At 38.5% G+C, this 15,767-nt stretch overlaps 1 protein-coding gene across 1 annotated transcript; it reads right to left on the reverse strand.

The window, feature by feature from the left end:
• Positions 1 to 242: 242 nt before the first annotated feature.
• RCN2 (reticulocalbin 2) lies at positions 243 to 14,908 on the reverse strand. Its single transcript, XM_049906099.1, has 7 exons — positions 14,559 to 14,908; positions 14,027 to 14,132; positions 11,331 to 11,527; positions 6,541 to 6,654; positions 2,801 to 2,897; positions 1,788 to 1,930; positions 243 to 1,233 (listed from the first exon to the last, which is right to left on the reverse strand). The coding sequence occupies exons 1-7, from the start codon at positions 14,700 to 14,702 to the stop codon at positions 1,081 to 1,083; spliced, it is 954 nt and encodes a 317-aa protein (XP_049762056.1). The 5' UTR covers positions 14,703 to 14,908; the 3' UTR covers positions 243 to 1,080.
• Between the last annotated feature and the right edge of the window lie 859 nt (positions 14,909 to 15,767).

The raw sequence follows: 15,767 nt of genomic DNA on the forward strand, positions 1-15,767 counted from the left end.
TCCTGAATGAGATTAAAATTGACCATTTGGGTGTGGACAAATGCTTCTCAAGTATGATTTTAATTTCAGTTATAACTGATATTGAGCTCTACTGGTGATAACTAATCAGATCACTGGTAGTATCTAATATGTCTATTCTTAAGATTATTTCTAGCCCCAAACAGCAAAACCAGATCACATTTGCTACAAAAGCAATTAAAATGTGTCAAGTATACATTCAATCTTGATTTTTTTATCAGAAAAAAAAAAAAGGGCAAAATAAGGATATGCAGCAAGAATAATTTAAACAGTTTTGAAAACATTTACTACAGAAAAGAATTAGGCAAGATAATATACAAAATGACCAAGCCTGTGCTAAACTCAAGGTTTATCTGGAAGGCTAGGAAAACAAATATATAAAAAGACAGGACATTTCATTTTTAATCAGTCAAAAATGAAAACAGTTCTGGACAATGTCAAATTCCACACACCATAATGCTATTGTTATACATTAAATAGTTACTATCTATACGTATGCAAAAATATAAAGTTCTATTCATACCATAAAATCCTTTATAGAAACCATTTTAAAACTAAGCAGAACTTCTCAACATTCACATGGGAGGTATAAGTCCTTCTAAAGGTTCCTTTAAAGGTTTTAAAACAAGATGCTAAATTTAAAAACACTGTCCTTTCTGTCCGTTCCCAAATTAAATCTACTTACAACAAAACAAAACTTGATAGCTCAGTCACGTACTACTTAAATAATATTGTTGAGGCATCTCTAAAAGTCTCCATTTTTTTCAAGTATGGAAATACCACTCGAATATTCCACAACACAGTCCTAAACAGATGGAGTATTTAGGAAAGAATTTATTGTCATATGGCACAACATTCATGTTTATCTCTTCAAAGACGTTTTGAAATAAGTATCAGGTTTTTGTTTTTCTTCTAAAAGGCCAAAATTATAATTTACAGTAAGACAATTTCAACTGTGGTAAGACTTAGTGTGTAAAATATAACGTCAATATTTTATCACAAAGGTAAAGCTGGTAACAAATGATAAAAGGAGTCAGTACTCTGCTCAAACACACTCAGGGATTACAGCTCATCATGATAGAAATATTCATCATGGAGCTGTCTGCCATAATCTGTGGCTTCACTGCTAAGAAACAAGTCCCGATTTTCTAGGATCTCTTCTTCAGAGAGCTTTCTGTCACCATTCAAATCCATTTCGTCAATTAGATGAAGAGCCTTTAAAACAAAACAAAGCAAAAAGGTGTCAAATGTAATAAGTATTGTCAGCAAGATGTTCACATGTTAATGTTCACATGATTTGTCAAAACCATTCAGGTGTGACAAGTACTCATTATTGTCTAAGTATCTCAAAATCTTACACATTGTAACTGGGTCTGTCCTACTGCTTCCCTCATTACCTCCTGCTTTAATTTCTGCTGGGTTCTGCTTCCTAACCACTCAAATCCAATCCAGGCTATCGCAAGGATAAGCAAAATTAATACAATCCACTTTAAGCCTCTTAGAAGACACGGTAGATAAATTCAACCTTCCATTATTCTACTCACTGTACTATCAAATTAATACATGACAGTCTTAATTTCCTTGTTTCCCTGACGGTCTAAAACAATTCAGAGATTTAAATCAAAATGGAGGAAGCCATCAACCTTAAATAAATAACTCCATTACTTCCTTACTTTGGTTTAAGATTCTTTTTGGTTTAACTTCCTTTCCTATCCATAGAAACCAAAATGAAAACAAACAAAAAAGGACAGTTATTCTGTCACTCTTACCTCCTCTTGCGCAATGCCCTGATTATTGGGCACTACCCAAGATAACAGCTCTAGGGGATCAAGCCTACCATCGCTATCTTTGTCATAATCATTCACGAATCTGTCTTTCTCAACAAGTATCCATTCTGGATCTTCAGTTGCAGCTTAATATAAAGAAAAAACAAATATACGTATATAAGAACATCACATGTATCCAACAAGAAGTTTGGTATATTCCTAAAATTAAGTTAAATTTAAAGCTTACTATAAAAAGGACGCCTAATGAAAAAGAACTACTTAATTGAAAAGTCCTGAAATAAGCACAAATAAATAGGAATTTTTTTAAAGTGACACATGCTGAACAACTCATAGTTTTCAAACGGTCGTATATTGTCACCAACTAGTAATCTTGTTAACTGCTGCTACTTGTCCAGATATCTAGTTTTTCCAAATTTGAGTTGAATAATGTATACCATGTGACTATATAGTTTCCAACATCTTCTTATAAACTAATGCCATGTATAATTTTAAATGACATTCACATTAAGTAAAACTGGTGACCAATTTTAAAATGGCATCGTTTGATGGTTTTAAGCAACACTTTTGAAAAAAAAAATAGCTACTGATAAAAAGGCTGCATGCACAAACTCCTCTAATTTCAAACACTCACTCACTTTCTACATTCTACACGAGTGTTCTTAGTATTTTATGTTTCCTTCTCTTTTAAGACTGGATTTTGTTTACAAACAATCTTTACTTCCTTCCTCATTTGAACTGATAATTACATTTGTCTGAAAAGAAAAAAAAAGTTTGAATCTAGATATAGAACTAAAAGCATTCTCAGATAAGCTTTAAATTCCTTTGTGTCACTTATATTACAGTTCACTTGGCAGAACAAGTAGAAATCGGGCACAATTCCTCTTGTTCATTTTTCTCTGTCAAACACAGCACTCAACATGCAAGGCTGTCTTCAATTTCTTTCTTCTTTAATTCCACCTTTTTTTTCTCCTTCCACATTCTCCGGGGCAACTTACTTGGATCCCGCCTGTAATCACCAAGAAATTCTTCCAAACTAACAAATCCATCACCATTTTTGTCATGTTCTTCTAAAGCCTCTTGAATGACAAATTCCTATGACATGTTCATAACAAAAATAAATCCATCAGTCACAAAACTTTCAATTCCAGCACTATCTGAATCAATCCTATCATGGAACTTCTTTAGGAATAATCATTTCGGTTGTTGATACTTGCAGGACAATCTTTCCTAAACGTTGGAATTCAGAGGCAAGAATAAAACTCCTACTACTAAGTAGCATTAAGTCCAACGCCCTAAGCTCGTGAAAAACTCCGCTTTCATCCTCCTGAACAACCTCGGCCCTAAACTCATGTTATTTTCTGCACATCGTTCTCCCTCTCAAGAATGACATTTGTTACTGACTGACCTTGTAGTCTTTACCTCCAATCCATCAACGACCCAGAAAGAACCTTTATCTTAGGCCTCTTTGCATAAAACTGTTTTAGCTACAAATCTGAAATTTGTAATCCTTCAGAAAACCTCAATCTCCTTGCTTTTTCTCTTTCACCAAATGTACCTCCAACCATCCCAAACTTCTCCCAAACCTGTTCCTCATTCGTATCAAGGCTTATCAACCAATCCTTCTCCCTGACTCAAGGATTAGACTCTTTCTAGTAACCCTTGACCTGGTTTCCTGCTTCAGTAACCCCCTTCATTACCTTCCTATCCTGGACCCTTTTGTTATGCTAATTCCTACCCTGCCGGCACAGCAAACCCATTTCACTTTTCCCTTTTCCATTTCAGAGCCATAAAGTCTGGAAAAAGAGGTAAGACTATAAACCTAATCCCTACAAATTAATTTTTGCAGTGTCAGCGGGCCCTCACTGCAACTTAAAAGTTTGTCTCTGCCTCAGTTTCCTTAGCATACTCTCTACAGCTGTTTTTTTGAAACCTCCACTTTCTTTGAGCCTTGCTGCAACATTCCCCGACACTCTCTTGGCAAAGATCCTATTTTTTCAAATATGACAGAAGTCTCCTGAAATGCTTTCTTGTGTACCAGCTCTTAACTCCTGGCTCTCCCAAGCCTTCAATCTCTTCTATGTTGGCTCCTTCTTCTGTGCCTTTAAACACACTCAGTCCCCGAGTTTTTGTTTAACTAGCATCCTGGCTTTTCTTCCCTGCTTAGCTTTTCATAGGCTATATCTACTATTCTCATTTCCTCATTACCCACTGCCTTGCTAACACCCTTCAATCTGGATTCCAGCATCACAACTCTAGTGAAAAGAGACCTTCAAAAGTCTCCATTGCCTTCATTCTTGCCAAATCCAGGCGTTTTATCTACATCTATATAAAATATCCCTAATTTTTTTCTTTTAAATCAAATATTGCAGATTTTATATATAGAAACCCAGCCCAAGCTCATTGCCGTCAAGTCGATTGCGACTCATAGCGACCCTATAGGAGAGAGTAGAAATGGTTTCTAAGGAGCAGGGGTGGATTAGAACTGCCCATCTTTTGGTTAGCAGCCGAGCTCTTAACTACTTTGCCACCAGAGCTCTACAGAAATCAGGAGATCTTAATATAGAAATCACAAGGTTACTTTTAGATGGGGGAAATCTGAGAATCTCCTGAAATTATAACCCAGTATTTTGTGGTAGGAGCATTATGTGATTTTTCTGAGACACAGTTGATAGTGTGCATTAGATTCTTAAGGGCGTCTGTGATTGGAAAAAAGTTAACCAGTGATCAAAATGATTATTCCTCCACTCAAAATAATCCTCTTGAGGGACAACAGACATATTTCAATAGTGCTACCATGGTTACAAGAATTTTTGGAAGTATATCAATGACTAACTTTTAAGGTTAAATTCTGACTTGTAATCCAAAGTAGAATCACTTAGCTTGTTCTTATACCCTTGATCTTTTCCTATATGAAAACAGGCCCTTAAAGGGCAAAAGAAACACACAAAAACAATTACGGTTAATTAACAAAGCTGCTCTGAAACCAGACACCACTTATATGCTGCCGTCATAATGAAGATCAAAGATAAGTGATTATCTTCCACCCATCCTGTCAACGGTACTACCTGTATCACTGTCATACAAGCTCAAAGCCTCACCAGGTCATCTCTCTTTCCTTTCCATCACAGTTACTTAGTCATGTTTATGCTTTCTTCAAGATGTTGCTCAAGTCTATGTCATTACATTGCCAAATCGTATGCCAGGGCTCTAGCACATAATGTCTACATTATTTCATTGTTTCCAATGGTCATTCCCTTCTCAAAGTCTTCAATTGTTCCTTATTCCCCAGAGTATAAAGGCCCAGCATCCTCTGACTGCCATTCTTAGGCTCAATAATCTTGCCCCAAATTAATTTTGGTACTTAAACAATTTGTGCCCTACGCTGTTCTTAAAGTAGGTCATGTATTTTGTGCCAAGTGAGAAATCAGAAGGCTCACAATGGCAAGAGAAGTGGTACTGACGGCGGTGTCTTGCCACTGAGCTATAGGGAAAAACGTATCTGCAGCCCAGGTACTCAAGGCAGGAACTTTTGACTGTGCCCCTTCAACAAAGAGGCTGCATCTTCCTTCCCTGAAATATCCAGGGAACCAAGCCACACAGCTGAAGCTGATACCATGAAAAAGACTCAATATAAATGGTTACCCTACCTTTTAAACACTATTTCTTACATTAGGAGCCCTGGTGGCACAGTGGTTAAGTGCTCAGCTGCTAACTGAAAGGACAGCGGTTTGAACACACCAGTCACTTGGCAGGAGAGAGATATGGCAGTCTGCTTCTGTAAAGATTAAGCCCTTGAAAACACTATGGGGCAGTTCTACTCTGACCTATAGAGGGTTGGAATCAACTCAATGGCAACAGGTCTGGTTTTGGTTTATTTGTTAATTATTCTTTATTCCTAATATGATGGTTTCTGCCTGCAAGAAGCTTAGCAAGTCACAGTAGTGACTCAGTATTTGTTGAGTTAACAAAAATTTTGAAGAACTGGTACTTCTTTTAAGGGCTAACAGATGTGAGGACTCGTTATGCCCAAAGTTGCAAAAACATTAATAGTCATTAGCAGCTGCACCCCCGCCACCAGCCTATAAAAAGTGATCCAATCATGATACAGTTTTTTCCAGAGCAAAAGATTTCATAAGTGATGTTGTAAGTGTGATAAAACTAAATAGAAAGTTCTGTTTTTAAATATTAAAATTCTATTATTGAAAAAAGATCAGAGAAGTCTGAAAACTACAAAAGAACAAGGCACTGAAGGTAATACAGTTGTGAGAGAAAACAGAAGACTGATGCTCATATACAGGAAAGAGATAACAAAAAAACCAAAAACCTCAGTCCTTTACTTTCTCCCTCAAAAGTATTCCCTACTGCCACCCGTGGTGGCACAGTGGTTAAGTGCTGGATGCTAACCAAAAGGTTGGTAGTTGGAACCCACCAGCAGTTCAGTAGGAAAAAGACCTGGTGATCTGCTCCCATAATGATTACAGCCTTGGAAACCCTATGGCAAAGTTTTACTCTGTCCTATAGGGCCACTATGAGTCAGAATTGACTGGACGGCAACAGGTTTTTGGTTTTTCACTGCCACCTCAACCGTCCTTCCCACATGTAATCTTAGATGGGGAGAATTTTGGACCTTCCTGTCTCTTAAAATTCTAGTAGCTATATAATTCATTTTAATGACGTAGTAAACACAGGTCTTTGTTGGTCACTCAACAATTCTCTGAAAATTTTTCTTCCTTACCGTCATATAATCTACTTCTTCAGGATGCTCAAAAGCAATAAATTCTTCAAGACTCAAACCAGGGCCTGAATCCTGGTTAGCTTTTTCAAATCGCATCTTGTCCTTTAAATGAAGCTTTGAAAATTAAAAAAATGTATTTTTAAATAGGTTTAAAGGTCTCGTCAGTAGCATAACATCATTAAAAGTACTTTGAAAAATACAAACCACATAAAATCTGAAGTACATTCTACCTTTCCATCATCCCTTTGAAGGCAGGTTGAGCGAATAACAGCAAACGTTTATTAGAGGCAAGTAAACCCAGGTCTGAACCTAGGAATGCCATTTACTAGCTGTGTTCATCGGGACAAACTGCTTAACCTCTCTGGTTTCCTTATCTATAAAATTGAGATGAAAATCCCTATTAAGCAACTGGGATGAGGATCCCTATCAAGCAACTACCAAACCCTAAATATTAAGTATTTAACGTATGTTAGCTATTACTATTATTGATTAAAAAATTATAATTACTGATCAACCACTGATCAATAATCAATCTAATCACTGAGATTAAGTGACTTGATCAAGGTCATAAATATAGCTAAAATATACAGAACTTGGATCCTCCCCGTACTTTCTACTGTACTGTACTATTTCATTTTAACAATCTCCATACTTTTTTGGATGTCCAAAAAGCAATAAATTTAAATCATGTACTAAATCTTGGCAGGGTCTTTTCAAATTGTTTCTGGAATTCTGAATGACTTTTAAAAAACGTGGTTAACAGGTTTCAAAAAAAATAGTTCTCTTATCTTGAGGATCTCATACTATTAGTAAATGTACATAATATTTGGAAGTCTATTCTTAGTAGTTATTATCAGGAGGGATCAGTCCCTGGAGAAGGACATCATGCTTGGTAAAATACATGGTCAGTGAAAAAGTGGAAGACCCTCAACAAGATGAAATGACACAGTGGATGCAACAATGGGCTCAAGTGTAACAACAACTGTGAACCTGGCACAGGACCGGACAGTGTTTCATTCTGTAGTACACAGGGTCACTGTGAGTTGGCGCTGACTCGATGGCACCTAATAACAATTCTTAGTAGGCTCTTTATAGTGCTAATTCTCTATCTTCAGAAACAAATATATCAAAAGTCTAAATGGGTCTATTTTGAGGTTAAATAAACACACATTCTTTTCTATTTTCTCTCCGATCTTCGTTTTTTGCTCAAGCAGTAAAATGATTCAGCAGCTATTAGGGACAAAGCTTCATTTGATAATTTTTCAAAGTTACTTCTGTAACTAAGAGCCTTGGAAACCAATGATGCCATATTGCTAATCCTACATAATTTCAATTTTCCGAATTCTAGGAACACCTTTCCTTGTTATAAACTGATGTGTTTTATTTTAGCAGCTTTTATGTGTTTCATTGCTGAAAAGAAATGTTCCTTTCAATTTCCTAGAATAATTGAGAAAAATAGGTAGTTATTTACCTAAATACTAGTTCTTTTACAATGACTGATTTAGAGAGGCTCATCTTTTTGCCGAAAGAATTTAGTCTTTTAAACATTTAGACTCCACGAGCCAGTTACACTCACCCAATAATGACAGAAATTTAAATTAAAAAAAAAAAAAAAAACCAATGTATCTTCAAGTAACTGCCTTTACCTTGAACATTTCACAAAGTTAAATAACTAGACCAAATAATTTGCATTTTACATTAGAGTTTAACATGGGGAAAAACAGAGAAACAAGAACTTGGGGTACTTTCAGTCAATCAAGCTCTTTTTTTAATAAGCCACTATTCAAAACACCAAGTGCTTGGATTCCTCGTGAAAGAACTCTTCCATTTGGAGCAAAAAAGTCCATGTTTCAGCAGAGGGAGCTGAATTTGGCCATATTTGCCTATGGAAAGAAAGGATCTCTTTCAACAGGCTGAGATTTCTTTAAAAAAAAAAAAAAGAAAAGTAGTTTTTTGGTTCACATTTCTCAAATTTTAAAAATAAAATGAAGTAATGTGTTTTAAATGCTTTTATTCATGATCATTTGAAGAACACAATTGTAGACTAGCTCATTATTAAAGAAGCCAGTAAACAGAGGCTTTTTCTTTAAAAATGGCAAATTTTTAAAAGGTAACAAGGGATGGACAGTTTCATAAAACCTCATTTTTTCCCTTCTGGATAAAAACCCTATATTCTCATTAAGGGTAGAAAGTGCTAGGTACAGCAGTAAAAAGAGACTACCATAATTTCTATTTTTATAGCGTAACAAAAACTTGTGAGGAACAAAACTGCCATCTTTTGGTAGACTAATGATTTTGCATGAGGAAATACATAAACTGTGATACTAAAAGTCTTGGTCTTAAAAATTCTGATTAGTCACATGTAAGGTTATAGCTTACATAAGTAAATATTGCTTGTACAGGCATATCTGAAAGCTGACTTTAAAAGTTAGTGCAATTGAGCTTTTGCCAGGTAAATCCCCAAATTTTAATTAACCTGCTTAAAAGTGCTGACTGTAATGGTTCGCAATACCATAAAGACATGCTCTTTTAGGCATTTCACAGCCTGAAAAAGTCATTACTCCAGGTTCTCTATATGGAAACTTATTAAAAATAAAATTCAGGTACCAAATTGATTTTTGTTTCTTAGTAAGTTTCCATATAGGAAAATTGTATTTTATTCAGATACCCAATTACTTTTTATGATTTTATTTATGGCATAAGTTTATTCTGTAACTTTGATTGAGACTGATTCGTTCTTCATCCTTTATTTTTTCATTTTGAAGAATACACACATGCTTCTGGTTCATCTTTACATCCCGTATCGATATTTAGGAGGTTATTTACATCAAATCCTAAACAAGTGTGATTAGAACTTCTTGAAGAAGATAGAGACAGATTCTTGGGAATGTCAGAATATAATAAATATGACTCCCATTGGAGAAGTGTTCCCTTTAGGGATCCGCATCAATTCATTCAAGCTATTATGGTCCATCTAGCTGATTAACTCTTAAAACAGTAGAGTCTTATCATCAGTATCTTCTAAGTTCCCCAGTGAGGAACACGGCATTAAAACAAAACACGATTTAAAAGAAAAACCATACATAACCAGTTATAGTAATAAGTCAAGTATCTCTTTAGAGCGATGATTTTCTTCTCAATAGCATTATTACGTCACCACCACGCCCAAGAATGTAGATTTACAAAAAAAACCTAAAACCACATTTATTTTTTTTTGATGAGGTACTATTTTCAGTGCCCGCCCCCCCCCCCCCGCAAAAAAAGACAATTAGAATCTGACTTTGGTAAGATTTTAAAATACGGTAGTTAACTTCTCTGTTATTCCCTAGCAGGGAAGTTATGATATCATGCCGTGGTTTGGTTTTAGAAAAGTCCCAAAACTCTAAAGATGCTTCTGAGATATGTTAATTTCAGTAATAAAGGAGGACGCCTAGTAGATGACAATCCCAAATCTCATTATCACCATTCATTTCCCTTTTTTCACTAACGACTGATTTATACACTCTTTAGTCTGCTCTAAGATGAAGACCCAAATAGGGAGAAAAAGATGAACAAAAAGTACATTTTCCCCAACAAATTCCTAAGCAATTTTGAAAATGATTAAAGATAAACTTACGAACGATTGTCTATGCTTTCTTCAATAATATTCTTTTTCATCAAAATGGAACTGCTCACCAGTTCAACTGCTACTGTGTAGGAATGTTTCTCCCTATTACTATTCCCATTTTTAGAGATGGGAACTCTGAGGCACAGAGAGGTTAATAACTTACCCACGGCTACATAGCTGCTAAGTGACAGAACTGGATGCGAAGTCAGGCAGACTGGGTGGAAAACAGGACCCTTAACCTCTACACTGGTGTCATACGCATAATATACAAGCAATCATTAGCAGCAAAACAACCAACTTTAAGTCAGTGGCAGCCTAAAGAGCCCTTCTGAGTGATTAATACTAAAGTAAACAGCACGTGCATACAATGATTAAAAACGGGCACAATAAATATTAAAAGTACATACCAATAATGGGATGTGTTAATATGGAGGTACCAATGTTTTCCATGCACCCTTGACAGTTTGCGACAAAGTGTTTGATTTTATTTTTTCTGCATATAAAAAGCTACCTATTAAAAAAAATGCTTTAAAATTATCTTTAAGATACAGAAGTATTTGAAATGGCAAATTTTTGGAACTTATAGTAATCTGAGTTGATGTACTTTTTAACGGACTTCTTAAAAGTCTTAAAAAGTTCCTACTAATTCCTAACTAAAAAATCTTGAAACATTTTTACTAACTCCTAAATAAAAATTGTCTTCCTCAGTTCTGCTTGGTTAAGAAACATATATTTTTACAAATTAAACTAAGGGAAACAATAGAACTCAGTTACACTGAGTTTTCAAAAATGAGCTATTTTATATAAAACTATCCACTTAAAAATGTGAATGGGCCGCTATAGCCTTCTTAGTAAACGTGATATGAAACTGTTTAATAATGACGTTAAAAATAAAACACTACAATGCATATCTAGAATACATAAAGAAGCTACTCTGGCAATGAGGGCCAACGATGCAGCTGAGACAAAGAGATGCATGGATATTTAAGTAGCACAGCGTAAGAGTTCTAAATCTGGCTAGAAAGGAAGGAAACCATCAAAATGACCACTGAAATGGAACAGGTGATGGCCCAGAGAACAAGGCAATCCAGTCTATGATCTCAGGCCCTCTTATGCTCATTCATGTGGGAAGGGAAAGTGAACCGGTATGATCAAAAAGAATAGCCTGTGCACCTGTACTCACCTGCCTAAAAGACTCCTCTTCTGCATCATCTAGAGCAGTGTTCTCATCAAAATCGATCACACGATCATACATTTGAATGTTGTATTCATCCCAAGTCACAACGCCATCACTGTTTTTATCGTATTCGACAAACTGCTGTTTTGCTTCTTGCATAGCATAATGTTTAAAAGACATCTGAATCCAAGAACTGAGTTCACCTATGAGAATAACAAGATACTATGAATGTAACAGCAATTCTGATACTGAGGGGATTTCTAAATCTTCTTTAAAAGATAATTGCAAATACTGAGTGAGCAGTTAGCCTAGCTGTATGGATACAAATAGGGTCAATGGGTAGGGAGAGCTGTTTGCAGTCTAAGAATATTACGTTATCACCAGAATGCAAGCTCCATGAGTGCAGAGTTTGGGTCTGTTTGTTCAGTGACATATACCAAGTGCCTAGGAAGTGCCTGGCTCAATAAATATTTGTTGAATCAATTACCAACTGGTCAAAAGACCACTTCACTTTTTTTAATATTATCCAACAACTTGCAGGTAACTTTTGCAAACTACCAAAAATCTCTCAGGAAGCACTACTGTTTTCTACTTCAGTAACTTATTTTAATATGTATTAGAAAATACAGTGCTTTTCATTTATGAAAGTGATGTAAAGTTTTCTTTTAAAGTAAATTTTACTTAAATTATTTGAATCAAAACTATATTAAGGAAATAATAGATGGTGTGTAGATTTGGTCTAAATTGTGAGAAGTTATTCAAGTGACTAAGTCTGGGAAACAGTTTCAGTACATTCCCTTTTAACCATGTCATAAACCATCTGGGAGGAAATTGTAACAAAATTATGAGTAGCAATTATAACTTATGCCCTCTTGCAGCAGTTGTCTTGACTTTGTACTTAAAGACATGGGAAAGTTTCTAAATCTCAAATATTCACTTTGAGATATCTGCTATATTGCATTTAAAAAAGGAGGGGAGGGAGAAAACATGAATATTTGCAAGGACATTTGTAGGAGTATACCATTTGGTTAAAGGTAATGGACCATTTGAATTAAAGAATGGTACCCCTCAACTGTTTGGAGGAGATCTGGTGAATAGCAGAGCCACTGTATCTTTCCTGAAGCTCAGCTAAGAATAATAATTATTATGGAAAGCAGGTATCGAACAATTACTATGTATCAATTCCTATATATACATTGTCTCTAGCCTTCCAAACAGGTAATTCTTATCATCACTGTAAAACTGACATTCAGAAGTCTCAAGACCAGATTCAAATCTGTTTGGCTTCAAAGCCCAAATCCTCCCACTGACTTTTGAATCTTCTCAGGAATCTCTGATCTAGACCTGGAGAGCAAAGTACAAGTTAGCAAAATTATATGAAGGGGCCACAAGTAGAATGAGGGCTTAAGTGTCAAGAGTCTTCTAGCTTATTTAAAGAGGGATAAAGTGGCATCAAAAATACGGGCTCTAGCTTCAGCTCTGCCACATGGGGGAAGTTTACCCTCTCAGAGCCTGTTTTCTCGTCTGTAAAATGAAGATCTGGACAAGGTTCCTTTCCGATTTAAAATTTTTTAATGTTTCTGATTAAATATTTAAACATTATCTAGGCCCGGACAGGTACGTACCACATCGTCTTCCAAATCAATTTATTCTGTGTGCATTCTAACATAAACAAATATGGACTTTTTCTTATTGGATAGTTAAGAGTCCCAAAGATTTTTTGTTTGTTATCAAGTAGAATGAACCAAAACCTTAATATTCTTGAGGGCATCAGTGTGAATACTTCATTGGCAGCATGTTTTAAATTTACCAATCAGTTTGCAATTCAATCTCCAGCAACTTCATCATTGGGTGCTGTGCAAAATTTAAATGAGTGTTATAGCAAAATAACTCACTTACGGTCACAGTAATTACCTTCTGAATCTTTTTTGAGAATCAACTTGGAAAGCTGAAAGGGTTCATCACTTGAATTAAGCAATGGGGAGAGACAGTTGTACAGGCATTTATTTAGAGCATTCTTTTAATAATCTGTGCATTTTATTTGACTAGAGAACCTACCTAAGAGCACTCAGATTTTTTTTAAGTGAAGGATATTAAAAACTGAATTAGGAGTATGAGCCCTGGATTCCAGTCCTGGGTTTGTCAATTATTTGAAAAAGTTACTTATCCCTCTAGGTTTCAGTTTCTTCACCTCTGTAATCAGAGAGATGGACAAGATGATTCTCAAGCCCTTACCGGCTCTCACATTTTGTGAAAAACATAATTCACATGCAACAGGTCTTTTTCTACTTGCTTTTAAAACGAAGTTAAGGATTAAAATTCTAATGAAGCATATATAAAAAAACAACAAATCACTTAATGCCTTCAGAAGATTTTTTGCATATTTCTCTAAAATGAGTCATACTATTGACACTGATTTAAGAAAAAAGGCATCTGAAGAATAAGATCCCTTCAAGACATGAATTCACAAACCGTGCAGGGTTTGTACCTTACTGGGGAAAGCACAGAGTTGTGCTTGGTACCCTATGTCTAAAGATTTCCAGGTATGAAGGTATTCTCATGCTTTTTTCCCTCTCACAGAACCTTCAATCTGTTACACCACCAGCGATCTACGTTCAACAAATACCCGTGTTTAAAGTGTTTGCGTTTCTGTCTCCCACAAAAGGAATTCTCCATTGTTAGTTGTGTAGGGCTGTTCTTACTTTCGGTGAGAAAGCCATCTGAGTCCAAGTCAATTTTCTTTATGATTGACTTCAGTCTTTGCTGCTGTTCTTCGGGGTTGAGTTTAACATATTCATCGACTTCATCCTTTGGGGGGAAGCGATACACAGGGGGCAAGTATTACTATCAATGGAGCAAAACGGTGGGGGGAAATGGTTACCAGAAGCCTTTCTCTGCCGAGGAGTTTCGGGGTGAACCCACTTGTTCTCCGAGGCCCCCGCCCCCTACGCCCACCCTCCGTGATCCTGCCCCAAGCCCGGAGGGTAGGAGGGGGTCTCTTAGGCGGACCCGGCCCCCCGGCCGCGCCATTTCCTCAGGCTGCGAGAGGCCCAGCGCTTCCCTGGAGCGCGAGCAGCGAGAACCGAGGACATCGCTGCGCCCCGCCGGGCCCCCATTGTCAGGCCGCCCCGCCAGGCCTCGGCCGGCCGTCCCCCTTTGTCCCGGGGAAAAGTCCGCAGCGGCAGCGGTGTCGGTGCGAGGCCCGGCCCCCCAGCCCCGGCCTGGCCGCCTCACCTGGCCGCCCAGCAGCACCTCGCGGTCGTAGTCGGTGCGGTGCTCGCCCTGCGGGTAGTGCAGCTCCTCGGCGTGGCCGGCGCCGGCCGCCGCGACGCACACAAGCAGCAGCCCCAGCGCCGCGGGCCTCGGGCCCAGCCTCATCGCGCCGGCCCGTCGCGGACACAAAAAGAAGCGAGGGAGAGGCGGGCGGGGGCCCGGTCCGCCGGCGGCGCTCCGCGGGCGGCGTAGGCGGAGGGCACGGAACGCGGGGGCGGGGGCGGCGGCCGTTGCTCGCCCAGGCCTCACTCGCTCAGGCCCAGGCTACACCGGCGCCGCGGTGTGCCGAGGCCGAGGCCGAGGCCTATATGGCCGCCACGAGGGGGCGGGGCTCCAGGTTGCGACGCCGATTGGACCGCGCGGCTCTGGGGGCGGGCCTCGGCGATGTGGCGGGCTGCGGCCGGCCCACGAGCGCTCGCTCGGAGGCTGACCCGGCGCAGGCTGGGGCACCTGGGCGGCGCCTTCCTCCTCCTGCCCTGCCCTGCCTCCCTGCTCTCCGCCTCCTTCCTGCCAGAAACCCCCTGTCCACTGGGTGTAGAAAGGAGATGTGGCTGAAAACAGCAGTACGGAGAAAACCTTCGGCCTGAGGAACCTACCAGCAGTGTTCATTCCCCAGCCTTCAGTGATCTCCACTGGTTTATTGGCCCCTGAAAACCTGTTTGCTCATTTGTAAATGGTCACAGTAATGAGACCACCTCAGAGTTGTTGTGCAGATTAAATTCAGCAATGTAATGCGTTTAGAACAGTAGCTGGCACGTAGAGTAAAATGCTCATGAGAGCGTCTATTATCACATATATTGACTTTTATACATTTATACGTTAGTTGCCATTGAGTAAGCCCCGACTCATGGTGACCCCGTGTATAACAGAATGAAATCTTGCTGCATCCCGCGCCGTCTTCATAATCATTTGTGGTTTGAGTCTGTTGCTGCAGACATCGTGTCAGTTCATCTCATGGAGGATTTTCCTTCGCCTTTGCTAGCCCTCCACCTTACTAAACATCACGACCTTCTCCAGCGATCAGACCCTCCTGATGACACGTCCAAAATAAGCTAGTCAAAATCTCGGAATGGGGTTTTCTTTGGCAATTTGTCGTACTGTGGGGACTTGCGTTTTACTGTGATGCTGGAAGCTATGCCACCAGATACCAGCAGGGTCACCTATGGAGCA

Source organism: Elephas maximus, chromosome 13, assembly GCF_024166365.1.
Source record: "Elephas maximus indicus isolate mEleMax1 chromosome 13, mEleMax1 primary haplotype, whole genome shotgun sequence".
Classification (NCBI taxonomy): domain Eukaryota; kingdom Metazoa; phylum Chordata; class Mammalia; order Proboscidea; family Elephantidae; genus Elephas; species Elephas maximus.

What these genes read in the sequence shown, in the direction of transcription:
- RCN2 (XM_049906099.1), bottom strand. Translation starts at nt 14,702, where the DNA reads ATGAGGCTGGGCCCGAGGCCCGCGGCGCTGGGGCTGCTGCTTGTGTGC. An exon ending in AGATGGCTTTCTCACCGAAA is followed by an intron (nt 11,528 to 14,026) that starts GTAAGAACAGCC and finishes TTATTCTCATAG; the next exon opens with GTGAACTCAGTTCTTGGATT. An exon ending in AAGAGGAGTCTTTTAGGCAG is followed by an intron (nt 6,655 to 11,330) that starts GTGAGTACAGGT and finishes TAATTTTCAAAG; the next exon opens with CTTCATTTAAAGGACAAGAT.